This window comes from Phaseolus vulgaris, chromosome 5 (assembly GCF_000499845.2).
Source record: "Phaseolus vulgaris cultivar G19833 chromosome 5, P. vulgaris v2.0, whole genome shotgun sequence".
NCBI lineage: Eukaryota > Viridiplantae > Streptophyta > Magnoliopsida > Fabales > Fabaceae > Phaseolus > Phaseolus vulgaris.
The window spans coordinates 16872187-16887289 of NC_023755.2; the positions used below are offsets into that span (position 1 = coordinate 16872187).

Genomic DNA, 15103 nt, shown 5'->3' on the forward strand with positions numbered 1-15103 from the left:
ACTCACGCTGTGGATGGGAGCAAGTTTTACACGGCCCCACGGTGGGCGCCTGATGATCCTGCCTGTTGACCAGAACGCTGGGAACTGCCTCGTCAAAGGATCGACGTGCGCACCGCTTCGAACCTCCGTTCCCCTTCGAGATCCACCTCAAGAACCTGCAAAGAAACAGAGCGGCGCCGATGCGGCCGATCGCACTCCAACGCCCAAGTCAGTGACAGTATCACCAAATACTAAGAGAACAAGAACCGTGCAAATCCTCTCTCACAGTCAGCTCTATCACTCGCAAGCGTAAAGAGTATGAACTGAACGTGCGTACCTCAGAAAGTTTGTTGAGAACTCTTATATACCTGGCTGTTTTCTCTCTCCTGGCAGTTACAGACTTGGACACGTGGCTCGCATCCAACTGTACACGTGCCATCATCTGGAGGCTCCTTGACTTGGCGCTGCTTCTACTCTCATTTTGGCTAAGTCACTTATGCATGGTACTGCCCAGTGCATAGCTAACTTGGGAGTGCGATCTCTACTGGAACTGGCGAGTTAGGGGCCTTCATACACCTTCCCTGTGGTCTCGCCGGCCGCCTTCATAATCTGCTTCTTCTTCATCTTTGGCGATGTGCTTGCTCTGGCGATCTCCGATGACTAGGTCGCCTGAATCTACATCTGGCGACTTCATCTTTAACCTGCTGATCGCCGATTCTGGTAAGCTGAAAATTAGAACACGCCAATATAACAACTGGCGACTACACGAGCCCCCCGACTTCCTTCCCTTCTGCCAACCTGGCGCCTTGTCAACACGCCTACACTGTAGCAGGATGCCACGTCATCACACCCGACCACCAGGACGGTACAGTCGTGTTCCAAGTACGAGGGATCGTGCCACCCTTCAACGTTTCAAGCTTGTATGCTCCATTCCCGAGGGCGTCCATTACTCTAAAAGGGCCAGTCCATTTGGGAGATAGCTTGTTTTCTAACTGGTATGGGTGGGCCTTTCGCATCACCAGGTCGGCGACCTGGAATTGCCGAGGTCTTCAGCTTGGAGTTGTACCTGTATTCCACCCTCCTTTTCAAGGCTTCGGCCTTAATCCTTGCTTCCTCCCTTACTTAGTCTAATAGGTCTAGGTTCACCTTTCTCTCTTCGTTGGACTCCTCGACCACGAAGTTTTGGAAACGTGGTGAGTTCTCCTGGATTTCCACCGGAATCATAGCGTCTGAATCGTATACCAAGCTGAATGGTGTTTCCCCGGTTGTGGACTGAGGGGTGGTGTGGTAGGCCCACACGATTCTAGGAACTTCTTCCGCCTAGGTCCCCTTGGCTTTGTCTAGCCTTCTCTTTAGGCCCCTGAGCAGAACTTGGTTGGCCGACTCGACTTGTCCATTCATCTGGGTGTGTTCTACTAACGCGAACACCTGTTTCACTCCCAGCTCTGTACATAGCTTGCTCAATTGCTGGCTTGCGAACTGGGTACCGTTGTCGGATACCAATCTCTTCGGGATCCCGAAGAGGCACACTATGTTCTTCCATACGAAGTACTGGACCTTTTGGGTTGTAATCTATACTACGAGCTCGGCCTCAATCCAATTCATGAAGTATTCTATGGCAACCACGAGGTACTTCATCTGTCGTATTGCCAAAGGAAAAGGCCCTAGAATATCGATCCCCCAGGTATGAAATGGCCATGGGCTGTAGATCGATCTCAACTCCTCTAGGGGCGCCTTGTGCCAGTCAGCGTGTTGTTGGCACTGCTTGCACCGCTGGGTGTACCTTGTGCAATCCTCCCTCAAGGTTGGCCAGTAATACCCTGCACGAATGGCCTTTGATGAGAGAGATCGACCACCGATGTGGCTACCGCATATCCCTTCATGTAGCTCTGCCATGATGTGCGTGCATTATTCACTGTCTACACATACCAGGATAGGATGGGTAAATCCGTGCCTGAACAACTTCTCATCGATCAGGGTGTACTTGCTCGAATTTTTCTTGATTTTTTGAGCTTCAACGGGTTCTAACGAGAGTAATTCATCAGCCAAGTACCGCTGGTAGTCCGTCATCCAGGTTTCTCCTGATTCGACCCGGTAAACCTATGACGTTATTTCCCCAGCAACCCGGTACCTGCTTATTCTGGGTGTTTTCTTTGTCTCCTGCGTTAACGACCAATGACTCCTCCTTGTCCCTTCCGATGCGCTAACCTGTTGAATTTCTGCCACATTGTCCGTGGCAGTTCGAGGTGTCTTTAGGTTCTCCTGAATCACCATCCTCTGCCTGCCCCCCTTGCCCGAACTGGCAAGCTTTGCAAGCAAGTCAGCTCGGTCATTCTGTTCTCTGGGTACGTGGACTAGCTCGAACACTTCGAACGACTCCTTCAGAACCTGGACATATTCTAGGTATGTGGCCATCTGAGGGTCTTTAGCTTGGTACTCCCCCGTGACTTGGCCTGTAACTAACAAAGAATCACTCTTTGCCAACAACCCCTTCGCTCCCATCTCCTTGGCCAACAACATTCCAACGATCAGGGCCTCATATTCTACTTGGTTGTTACTGGCCTTGAAAGCAAACCTTAGGGCCTGCTCAATCAGCAACCCATCCGGTCCCTCCAAGATGACACCAACCCCACTACCTTGTTGGTTTGAGGAACCATCTACAAAAAGCACCCATATGAAACTTGCTCCCTCTTGGTGCGTGGTTGCGGAGGAGAGTTCTACCACAAAGTCAACGTAAATCTGGCCCTTGATGGGCCCTCTAGGCTCACACTGTACGTCAAACTCAGACAGTTCTACCGCCCATCGCACCATTCTGCCCGCCACATCTGGCTTTTGTAGGACCTTACGGATTGGAGGTTTGTCATTACTATCACAGTGAAGCTCTGGAAGTAGTGGCGAAGTCTTCGCGCTGAGAACACTACTGCCAGAGTTGCCTTCTCTAGGGCCTGGTATCTCACCTCTGGCCCTTGCAACACCTTGGTGACGAAATAGATCGACCTTTGCATCTGGTCTTGCTCCTGCAATAGAACCGAACTAATCGCCTTCTCTATGACTGCGAAGTATAGGCAGAGCGGGGTACCTGGCTCTGGTTTGCACAACACTGGTGGGCTGGCCAAGTACTCCTTCATCTTTGCAAACGCCTCTTCACACTCCCAGGTCCACACGAACCGGTTGTTTCTTTTCAAGCACTGGAAGTAAGGGTGCCCCTTGTCTCCTCCTGCCGATACGAATCTAGACAGAGCGGCCATGTGCCCTGTCAACTGCTTTGTTAGAATGGATGGCTTTAAACTAGAGGGGGGGGGGGTGAATCGTTTAAAGAAGATTTTCGCAAACTTTTAAAACAAGAATGAATTTATCTCAGGAAACAATTGATAAGAAATCAGTTTACCAAAAACAGAAAACAAAAAAGCACAACCAGAAAAACAATCGGTTGTTTATACCAGCAAACAACAAATAAAACTGAATTTAAAGAGTTAAGGATAGAGAGATTGCACACAGATGTTTATACTAGTTCACTCCAAACCCAGAGCTACATCCGGTCTTCTCAGAAACCCTGAGGAAATCCACTAAGCAATCACAACTTGATCACTTACACAACAACCAAGAGAATGACCTTGAACACCTCAAGAAACACACTCTTCTTGGCCAACACACCAACACCAAGATTGCTGATCTTGATCCCCTCAAGAACACACAGCCAATCTCACCAAACACAGAAACGAAACTTGTTTTACAAAGAACAAGGATTAAACTTGTTACAGAAGATAATCTGAAATCAATACAAGCAGAATCCTATTCCACAACTTTGATCAATCACAAACTTTCAACAATCTCATCTCTTTGAAAAACTCAAAAACTCTTAGCAAAAACTTGTCAAAGATTTATTCTCAAATCTGTTTTTCTGAATTTATTCAAAGATGTAGTTTGTTATTGATCTTGCCTGTTGACCGGAACGCTGGAGAATGCCTCGTCAACGGATCGACGTGCGCACCGCTTCTCACCTCCGTTCCTCTCGGGATCTACTTCAAGAACCTGCAAAGAAACGATACGGCGCCGCTGCGGCCGATCGCACTCCGACGCTCAAGTCAGTGACGGTATCACCAAAAACTAAGAGAACTGGAACCGTGCAAATCCTCTCTCACAATCAGCTCTAACTCGCAAGCGTAAAGTGTATGAACTGAACGCGCGTACCTCAGAAAGTTCGTTAAAAGCTCTTATATACCTGGTGGCTTTCTCTCTCCTGGCAGTTACAGACTTGGACACGTGGCTCGCATCCAACTGTACACGTGCCATCATCTGGAGGCTCCCTGACTTGGCGCTGCTTCTGCTCTCATTTTGGCTAAGTTACTTATGCATGGTACTGCCCAGTGCATAGCTAACTTAGGAGTGCGATCTCTACTGGAACTGGCGAGTTAGGGGTTTTTCATACACCTTCCCTGTGGTCTCGCCGGCCGCCTTCATAATCTGCTTCTCCTTCATCTTCGGCGATGTGCTCGCTCTGGCGATCTCCGACCGCTTGGTCGCCTGGGTCTACATCTGGCGACTTCATCTTCAACCTGGAGATCGCCTATTCTGGTAAGCTGGAAATCGGAACACGCCAGCTTAACAACTGGCGACTACACGTGCCCCCCGACTTCCTTCCCTTCTGCCAACCTGGCGTCTTGTCAACACGCCTACATTGTAGCAGGATGCCACGTCATCACACCCGACCACCAGGGCGGTACACAAGCCCCCCAGTCTTAAGCGAAGACTTGTCTAGCGAAAAGACTGAAAGAGCCTTCGTTAACAGCGATCTACATGGCACTGACGCAGAATTCCAAGCGATCGTACTTTCTGCTGCTCTGACGCTCCACCAAACCCTTCACTCATCGTTCAACACGTGGCTTCATCAACGGCTCTCTTCATCTGCCGTTAGCGCTTCCTAAAATTATTTCGAAAACCCTTAAACCCATTACGCTCCACTGTTCCATCACTTTCTTCGTGCTTGCAAACGCTCTCACTTCCTTCCGCGAAAGCTCTCGACGTTCTTCAACGCTCTAGATCACCATCTCCCTTCACCGTCTTCCTGATAATCGAAAGGTAACTACTTTCCTTCATCTGCTGGGTTTCTTTGCATTTTCACCGATTTGCATCATCCTGTAACTGCCTGGTGCATACACTGTGGGTTGTTTTTCCATTTCTCCTTCTGCGTAACTTAGGGCTTTGTCGATCGTCGCAACGAACATACATTCGTTCGTTTTTCCCCTTCCTTCTATGATCGAGTCAGCCTCTGTAACCCCCTGATCATTTTTCCTTTCTTCTTCCTTTGCAGTTGCTATCATGACTCGCACCAAGATTACCCCGAACCCACCTCCTTCAGCACGAAACCTTCCTTCACAAGCACACGACACAACACAAGTTCGTGGCGCTTCGTCTTCGCATGCTGTGAGGCCTGCGTCTTCCCAACCAGTCCCGGCTCAGGCGACTCCATCCAACGCTGGAGGAGCCCCCGTCCCTCTGCCAGACTTCAAAACTCTATACCCCTGGGCTAACTCAACCCTTCTGAAGGAGACCTCGTCGGTGAACACTGCGGGAGCAGTTTTGCGGTTGACTAAGGGGGACGAGGCCTATCAATCGTTTCACAAGGAGCACGACGAGAAGATGATGGTACTGCCTTGCCCCGCCGCTCTGCCAGTGTGCGCTGATGACAGAGTAAGCGCCGACGGGCCCTTCTGCTTTGTCTATACAACTTTCTTCAAGAAGGTCAAGCTCAGGTTCCCTCTCACCCGATTCGAGAGGGAACTTTTGACCGAGCTCAACATTGCTGCCGCCCAGCTTCACCCCAACAGCTGGGCGTTTGTTCGAGCCTTTCAAATAACATGTGACCACCTGGGGTTGCCCGCGTCGGTGGACGTGTTTTTGTTCCTTTTCGAGGCCAAGCACCCAGGAGACCGCCTGTGGGTCAGCTTGAATGCGATTGCTGGGAGATCCATTTTTACCATCTTCCAGCAATCGTACAAAGACTGGAAGGGGAAATTCATCCAAGTACGTGCAAATGACAAGGACACCTCCCTTCTTGATGGCTTCCCCTTGTACTGGGTGGACAAGGGGAAAAAGGAGTCCTGATAGCATGGGAGCATTGGACAGAGACCTCTGTCTATTCTGGAAGCGGGTGGCGGATGCCAATATAACATTCCTGACCACCACCTTGATCTCCTTCGAATTCTTTGAGGATCAGCTAGAATTCCAAATAGGTTAGGACATCCAAACTGTTGCTTTGATACTGCTTCTGGGCGTCTTGTGCGATACGCACAAGACTTTGGTTTTACCTTTCCTGCACATATCTGCTCTGCTGCTTATTACCTTATACACTTATCTTTTTCTTCTTTGAGCTAACCTATGCATTTTCGCTTCATGCAGACAACATGTTGGGCAGAAACATGCTCGCCGAATTGAAGGCGCTCGCCCGAAACCACGGGTTGGCGACCGGTTCATAAACGGTGCCCAACTCGGCGGTCGAGAAGGCCATTGTTCATGGGCGATCACCGCCCAAGGAACCCACCCAGTGCAAGAAACTGGTCCTTAAGAGACCTAAGCGAAAAGCCCCTCAAATCGTCCATGAGGAGGAAGAAGAGGACGACGAGGTCACAGAGGATGGCCTTGTTACGAAAAGGAAGAGGGTGGCACCTTCTTCTCCACCTGCTCCACCCCCTCTTCCAACTTCAACACCACCGTCGACGCCTGCTCCTCCTCCATCATCGCCAACACCGCAGGCTCCTCCCTTACCAGTCCAAGCAGTTCCACTGGCCACTGCGCCACCTGCAGCTGAGGCCCAAGAGCCAAATTTCTTGGAGGACCCCCCAAGCGCCTCTACGCCACATGTGTCAGCAGGAGGGGGCCCCCCTTCAAACACTTCAGCTGCAGGAAACGTTCCAATCGGGGATGAGGTCGCTCATACCTCTCCAATCCTGATTACCGAATCCCCGATTGCGTCGCCACACCATGAAGCAACCACTGAAGATATTGCTAAGGAAGGTGGCGGCGAGAACCCTCAACAAGCCCCCCTGGCGCCTCTCCAAGCAGCAAACCTTTCCCTCGAAGTTACAAGGATGTGGGAACCTCTAACTGCCAAGTTGAAAACCATAGCAGAGGATATCCCCGCGATCATAGCGAGGGCTGTGGAGAGCTCCACCAGGAGGCTTCAAGATTATCTCTTCAACCTCAAGACTGAAAATAGCACTATGAAGGTCGAGGTGGAGAAAATGTCATTCAACCTGACGCTCGCAGAAATCGAACACTCCCGAGTGGAGGATGCCATGAATACCGAGCTCAGGCTGGCGCGCAAGGAAGCTGCTGACCTTCGCCGCAAAGTTCACGATCTTGCCCAAGAGAAAGTCGAGTTGGAAAGCAAGATCGTGCCTCTTCGCGCCAAGGCGATCGACCTGGAGGCTCACATTCAAGCTGACGCCGCCAAGGTGCAAAAACTGGAGCAGAGGTCGATCGACCGCGAGAAGCTACTTGGGCAAGTAGAAAAAGCGAGGGACGACGCCATGGCTGATCTCGCCGAGGCAAACAAGGAGAAAGGAAAGATGGCTGCTGAGTTGGCCCAAGCTCAAACGGAATCCAAGAAGGTTACTAACGACCTTCTCCATGCTCAAGAGACCAACGAACAAATCAGAAAGCAGGTTGAAGAGCTGGAGCAGCAGAACAAAGAGCTCAAGAAGCAGGTTGAAGAACTTCAAGGGCAAATTGAAGAACTTAAGCTAAACTCTGCTCAGATTCTGGCTGCTGGATTCGAAGCCGCTCGGGAACAATTCGCATGCCTATTCCCCGATCTCGACCTTAGCATGGTGTCGTTGAACAACGAAGTAGTAGATGGAAAGGTCGTTCCTGCTGAAGACTAACCAACTCCACCTCATCTGCTACTTTATGATTTCCCTTGTATATATCTTGTAATAACCTCGCGCCTATGTATTTTTAACAGATACTCATTTCAATCACAAAGCTTGGATATTCTCTCCCCTGACTCCTTTTAAGCGCTTTAACCTTCTTTGTATGTTTAACTTTGTCGGATTTAACTTAACAATTTTGCGAATACGACTTTTGACGTAACTGCCTCGAGCCAATTCAAACTTAAGCAATAATCACTTTAAACAACTTGTACTCTTGAGGCACTAACCTTATCATAAGAATACCTTCCAAGCAACGAACTGTAACTCAATCATTGGCTCAAACAACGTCCCACTCGATCTGCTTTATCAAACAAGTCTTTCAACCTTCTCGCCGTCGTTGAAACTCTTCCCGATCGCCAAGACCTCTTGGTAACATCAGCTTTTCCTAGCCTCATGCTTTGGCGATCGTTTCTTTATCTGGGAGCAGGGACGCCCTTTGGGGTCCTCTCTTTACCCTCCTGGACTTCAGAACAAAGACCGGCTGACTGGGCGTTCTCTTCGAACCTACCTTAGCCACCTTTCAAGCTTCTTCCACCCGCTTCGCCATACCTGAACTCGTTCGAGACGAGAAGGATTTTATCTTGCCTATGCTCGCACGTAAGCGAGAAGGTCTTTTAACTCGCCTGAACTCGCTCAACGGCGAGAAGGACTTTATCTGGTGCCTCAACTTGCCCAGGGTGTACATCTCCTCCCCCCTGGATGCACTGAGGACCTTTTCTTTCTCTCGCCTGCACTCGCTCGACGGCGAGGAGGTCTTTAACTGGCCTTAGCTCGCACAACGGCGATAAGGACTTTATCTGGTGCCTCAACTTGCCCAAGGTGTACATCTCCTCCCCCCTGGATGCACTGAAGACCTTTTCTTTCTCTCGCCTGCACTCGCTCGACGGCGAGGAGGTCTTTTACTTGCCTCAGGACGCGCGAGAGCGTTGAGGTCTTTGATCTGGTGCCTCCGATCGCCGAAAGACGATGAGGACTTTGAAAACTTACCTGGTGCCTCCAATCGCCGAAAAACGATGAGGACTTAAAACTTAACTGGTGCCTCTAATCGCCGAAAAACGATGAGGACTTAAAACCTTTTAGAAAGCACGCGATATATCTTTTCTTGCCTGAAATCATGTACAAATGACAAGGTCTTTCTTCAAAACTTTTGAAAATAGCACACATGCAATCTGAAAACACCTTACACTTCGAAAACTCTTCTTTTATTGGGTGGCCTCATTAAAAACCCTCCTTAGGGAAAAAAGAGTGCCCCCTTCAAACTGTTTTAACAGAGACATTGTAATATAATATTGTGTTTGTCTTTACTTACAAAGCTCTTAACTATAGTACAACTTCAGGTGTGTGGCGTTCCAGGTGCGAGGAATCGCCCCTCCTTCCAGCGTTTCTAAGCGGTAGGCTCCATTCCCGAGCGCCTCGGTTATTCTGAACGGTCCGGTCCACTTGGGTGATAGTTTATTTTCCATCTCGTACTGGTGGGCCTTCCTCATCACCAGATCGCCTTCTCTAAACTGCCTTGGCATCACCTTCGAGTTGTATCTTCGTTCAACCCTTCTCTTCACAGCTTCAGCTTTCAACCTCGCTTCTTCCCTGACCTCATCCAGCAGATCCAGGTTCAGCCTTCTCTCTTCATTCGAGTCTTCCTCTACGAAGTTTTGGAATCTCGGCGAGCTCTCCTGGATCTCCACTGGAATCATGGCATCACACCCATAGACCAAGCTGAACGGGGTCTCGTGGGTTCCTGACTGCTCGGTGGTGTGGTACGCCCAGACTATACGGGGTACCTCCTCAGCCCAACTTCCCTTGGCTTTCTCAAGCCTTCTTTTCAAACCTCTCAACAACACCCGATTAGCTGATTCCACCTGGCCATTTGTTTGAGGGTGCTCGACGGATGCAAACACTTGTTGAATTCCCACCCCTTCGCAAAGCTTCTTCAACAGGTGGCTTGCAAACTGTGTCCCATTATCTGACACCAGGCGCTTAGGCACTCCAAACCGGCACACGATGTTCTTCCATACAAAACCTTCGATCTTGTGTGCGGTGATCTGGGCCACTGGTTCTGCTTCAATCCACTTGGTGAAATACTCAATCGCTACCACCAAGTACTTCATCTGCCTGATAGCCAGCGGGAAAGGTCCCAGGATGTCGATTCCCCAATATGAAACGGCCAAGGGCTATAGATCGACTTCAACTCCTCGGGAGGTGCCTTGTGCCAATCGGCGTGCTGCTGGCATTGTTTGCAGCACTGGGCATACTTCTTGCAATCTTCTCTCATAGATGGCCAGTAGTAGCCTGCACGGAGAGTCCTCGCGGCCAGAGCTCGACCCCCGACGTGGCTTCCACATATACCTTCGTGGAGCTCTGCCATAATTCTCGTGCACTTCTCGCCGTGTATGCATTCCAGGAGTGGGTGAGTGAACCCAAACCTGTACAGATCGCCATCAATCAATGTGTACTTGCTGGAATTTTTCTTTACCTTCCTAGCTTCTGTTGGATCCAGCGGGAGGAGGCCATCTGCCAAGCACCGCTTGTACTGTGTTATCCAAGTGTCTGGCTCATGGGTGGCGCAGACCTGCATCACATTCACCTTCTCTCCTCGACATGCTCTAATTCTCGGCGATCTCAGAGTTTCTTGCGTCAAGGACTTATGGCTTCTCGCTGCTCTCTTCGTCGACCTGCTTATCTGAAGGACCAGGTGATCTGCTACAAATGCCCTTGGCGTCTTCAGAGTTTCTTGAATCACCGTCCTCTGCCTACCCCCCTTGCCTGAGCTGGCGAGCTTAGCAAGCAAGTCAGCTCGGGCATTCTGCTCTCGGGGCACATGTACTACTTCAAAGGAGGCAAAGGAACTCTTCAATTCCTGCACATACGCCAAGTAAGCCGCCATTTGTGGATCTTTAGCCTGGAACTCGCCTGTTACTTGCCCTGTGACTAGCAGCGAGTCACTCTTAGCCATCAGCACCCTAGCTCCCATCTCCTTGGCCAGCAAAATCCCGGCGATCAGCGCCTCATACTCTGCTTGGTTGTTGCTGGCTTTAAAGGCAAACCTCAAAGATTGTTCAATCAGCACGCCGTTGGGTCCTTCCAGTATGACTCCAGCACCGCTACCCTGCTGGTTCGACGATCCATCCACCGAGAGTACCCAACGAAAATCGTCTCCTTCAACCCGCGTCGCCTCTGATGAGAGCTCAACCACAAAGTCTGCAAAGATTTGCCCCTTGATCGGGCCTCGAGGCTCGTACTTAATAGCAAACTCTGACAACTGTACCGCCCACTTCACCATCCTTCCCGCAACGTCGGGTTTCTTCAAGACCTTCTGGATGAGCAGGTCAGTCATCACCAGTATTGTGAAACTGTGGAAGTAGTGGCGCAACCTCCTCGCCGAAAACACCACAGCCAGCGCAGCCTTCTCCAGGGCCTGATATCTCGTTTCTGGGCCCTGCAACACCTTGCTCACAAAATAAATAGGCTTCTGAGCCTGATCATGATCCTGGGCGAGCACCGCACTCACCGCCCTCTCAGTCACAGCGAAATACAGCCTGAGAGGGGTTCCCGCCAGCGGTTTGCACAGAACCGGCGGGCTCGCCAGATACTCTTTTAGCTTGACGAAAGCTTCCTCGCATTCTTTCGTCCAAGCGAACTTGTTGTTGCGCCGCAGACACTGAAAATAGGGGTGCCTCTTTTCTCCGCTAGCTGACACGAAGCGAGATAGGGCTGCCATCCGACTTGTCAGCTGCTGGACTTCTTTCACTGTAGCCGGGCTTCTCATCGCCAAGATGGCGGCACACTTGTCTGGGTTAGCTTCTATCCCCCTTTCAGTCAAGAGAAAACCCAAAAACTTTCCAGCCTCTACGCCGAAAATGCATTTTTCCGGGTTGAGCTTTAACTTGAACTTGGCGATCGTCGTGAACAATTCTTCCAAGTCTTCAACGTGCTTGCTTTTCTCCTGCGAGGTCACGACCATGTCATCGACGTAGGCTTGCACGTTCCTTCCCAGCATTGGTGCAAGTACTCGATCCATCAACCTCTGTTACGTGGCCCCCGCGTTCTTCAGCCCAAACGGCATCACCTTATAGCAGTAGCACGACCTCTCCGTCATGAAGGCTGTTTTTTCTTCATCCATGGGATGCATCTTGATCTGATTATAGCCCGAGAAGGCATCCAGGAAACTCAGCAGCTTTCACCCTGCAGCACTATCAACCAGGGCATCAATGCTTGGTAAAGGATAAGAATCCTTTGGGCAAGCTTTATTCAGATCGGTGAAATCGACGCACATGCGCCATTTCCCGTTACTCTTCTTCACCAGTACGACATTTGCCAACCATTCAGGGTACTGGACTTCCCTGATGTGGCCTGCAGCGAGGAGTTTCTGTGTTTCGTCCCTGATCGCCTGCCTCCTCTCCTCATTGAATTTTCTTCTCCTTTGTCGCACCGGTCTCACCATGTTGTCCATCGCCAGATGATGGCATAAGAAGTCGGGATCGATCCCGGGCATGTCCGAAGCGGACCAAGCAAACGCGTCCAGATGCCGCTCAATCACCTTGGTGATCTGGTCCTGGAGATCGACCTCCAGAGATCTTCCGAGCTTGAAGACTTTCCCTCCGATCTCCTTCTCGAGCCACTGCTCGACAGGTTTGGGCCTGGATTCTCTGGCGATCACCGCCCTGGCGATTCCCTGTTCCCTTGCTTCCTCGGGGCAATTCCGCGCCTCTTCCTCTTCCAGGCCAGCATTCCTCTCCCCTAGCTCAGCGTCTATCATCTCTACATCCCTTCCGGCGGCCTCCTCTGTTACCGGCGGTCTGGGCTTCACACCGGGAGGTGGGGTGGTTGTTACATAACTCACTGATCTTTTGTTTTTCAGGCTATTCTCATAGCACCTTTTCGCTTCTTTCTGATCAGACTTGATCGTGATCACCACCCCTTCCATGGACGGCAACTTCACCTTCATGTGCCGTGTCGACGGAATGGCGCCTATCCTGTTAAGAGTGGGCCTTCCCAACAGGATGTTATACGCTGAAGGGGCGTTTACAATGAGGTACTTGATTTTCTCCGTCCTCGACCCAGCCTCATCTGTAAACGTGGTTCTCAGCTCAATGTACCCCCTGACCTCCACCTGGTCGCCAGCGAACCCATATAAGCACCCTCCATAGGGCCTTAGCTGGTCAAGGGGCAATTCCAGCTGCGTGAAAGTCGGCCAGAACATCACGTCTGCCGAGCTTCCTTGATCCACCAGAACTCTGTGGACCTTCCTTCCCGCCGTAACCAACGAAATAACTATGGGATCGTTGTCATGAGGCACAACGTCCCGAAGATCCTGCTTTGTGAACGTAATGTCCACTTCCCCGTGGATAGGCATCCCTGCAATGGTGTGGATCTCCCCGTGGATAGGCATCTCGTGTTGCTGGGCTTCTCCACCTGCTGGCTGGGAACTCGACGCTCCCCCCGTCCTTTTATCCAGCAGATAGTCATTTAGGAACCCGCTCTTAACCAGATCGTCGAGCTGATACCCCAAAGACAAACACGAGTCCAAGGTGTGGCCAAAACATTGGTGGAACTCGCACCAGGCGTCCGGCTTTGACCCCAGCACCTTGTCGCCCACCTTCTCGGGCGCCTTCAACCTAGCAGATATGTTAGGGATAGCGATCAGGTCCGCTAGTCCCATGACAAATTTGTGCTTAGGCGGGCGATTGTATTCCCGGCGTGCTGGTTGTTGGCGTGCTGGTTGTTGGCGCGCTTGGCTTCTTCCCCTGTTTCTCCTGTCGTAAGGATGGCGAGTCCTCTGGTCTTTTCTGGCCGCCGCCGCCGTTTCCAGCACCCTCTGCGGCTGGATCCTGGTCTGGGCGCGTGGCCAGGCGGGAGCCACGCTGCCTCTCTTCTCGGCGACTTCACTCTCGTCGGCGATGTGGGCCACCGCAAGTCGCCTGACTTCAGCAAACGTCGCTGGATGAGCCCTGATCAAGGCCTCGCAGAATGGCCCTGGCTGCACGCCCTTCTTGAAGGCATAGACCAGCATTTCCTCATCCTTGGCCGGCGATCTGACCATCTGCGCTCCGAAGCGATTGAGGTAGTCTCTGAGGGACTCCCCATGGTACTGCCTTATATCAAACAGATCATAAGACACCCTGGGCGGTGCCTTATTCACGATGTACTGCTCAACGAAGATCTTTGAGAATTGTTGAAAATTGGTTATGTGGCCGTTAGGCAGGCTCACAAACCACTCCATCGCCGTTCCCTGGAGCGTACTCACAAACATCTTGCAGTAGACGGCGTCTGACCCTCCTGACAGCATCATCTGCGTGTGGAACGTGGTCAGATGAGCCTCTGGATCCTCCACGCCGGTAAAGACAGCCTTAACCGGAACCACGCTCGTGGGAATAGGCGTGTCGGTAATCGCCTGAACGAAAGGCATTGGGAAAACACGAGGTGGCGTAGACGGCGCCGCCTCTTCAACAGAAGAACGTCCTTGTTGCTCCTGAAGAGCTCGACGCAGCTCCTCAGTCACCTTGCTGAGCTCCTCGTTTCTGGCGCGAGAGGCGACCAGGTCCTCATGTATCCTTGCCTGCTCTACGCGCGAGGCTTCCACAGTTGCCTGCAACGAGCGCATCATCTCTGCCATCTGCGCCATGGTCATGGCGGCGTCGCCTTCAGCAACGACAGGCGCCACGGGATTGGAACGATTGCTTCTCATTTTTCTCATTAACTTCAGCGAACCACAGGAATACAGCAAACAACACCTCAACCACGATCGAATCAGCGATCAATCGGAGAACACTCAAGAAACTGCGCAAGAACTCAAGAACACCGCAAACCTTCGAAGAAAACCACAACTTCACCAAAAACCACTGTTTCCCCGCGGACAACCAAACAAGCGAAAGAACTCGAACTTCCACCAAACAGATTGCGCGCAAGCAACAAAAGACCTCACTCCACCGATCGAAAACCAAACAAACGGTACAAAACGCAAACTCACCGAACGAAATTCAAAGAAACTGCGAACGACGGTTGCACCAGCGCACAAACACGCAGAAAACTTCGTAAACCTCCAAGAACCCACGCTGTGGATGGGAGCAAGTTTTACACGGCCCCACGGTGGGCGCCTGATGATCCTGCCTGTTGACCGGAACGCTGGAGAATGCCTCGTCAACGGATCGACGTGCGCACCGCTTCTCACCTCCGTTCCTCTCGGGATCTACTTC

The 15103-nt window shown here is 51.2% G+C and overlaps 1 protein-coding gene across 1 annotated transcript; it reads right to left on the reverse strand.

Moving 5' to 3' along the window:
• Nucleotides 1-2079: 2079 nt before the first annotated feature.
• LOC137834042 (uncharacterized) lies at nt 2080-3227 on the reverse strand. The gene is made up of 2 exons (XM_068642107.1): nt 3059-3227; nt 2080-2996 (listed from the first exon to the last, which is right to left on the reverse strand). The coding sequence occupies exons 1-2, from the start codon at nt 3225-3227 to the stop codon at nt 2080-2082; spliced, it is 1086 nt and encodes a 361-aa protein (XP_068498208.1).
• Between the last annotated feature and the right edge of the window lie 11876 nt (nt 3228-15103).

What these genes read in the sequence shown, in the direction of transcription:
- LOC137834042 (XM_068642107.1), bottom strand. Translation starts at nt 3,227, where the DNA reads ATGGCCGCTCTGTCTAGATTCGTATCGGCAGGAGGAGACAAGGGGCAC. An exon ending in GTTGTGCAAACCAGAGCCAG is followed by an intron (nt 2,997 to 3,058) that starts GTACCCCGCTCT and finishes GTTCTATTGCAG; the next exon opens with GAGCAAGACCAGATGCAAAG.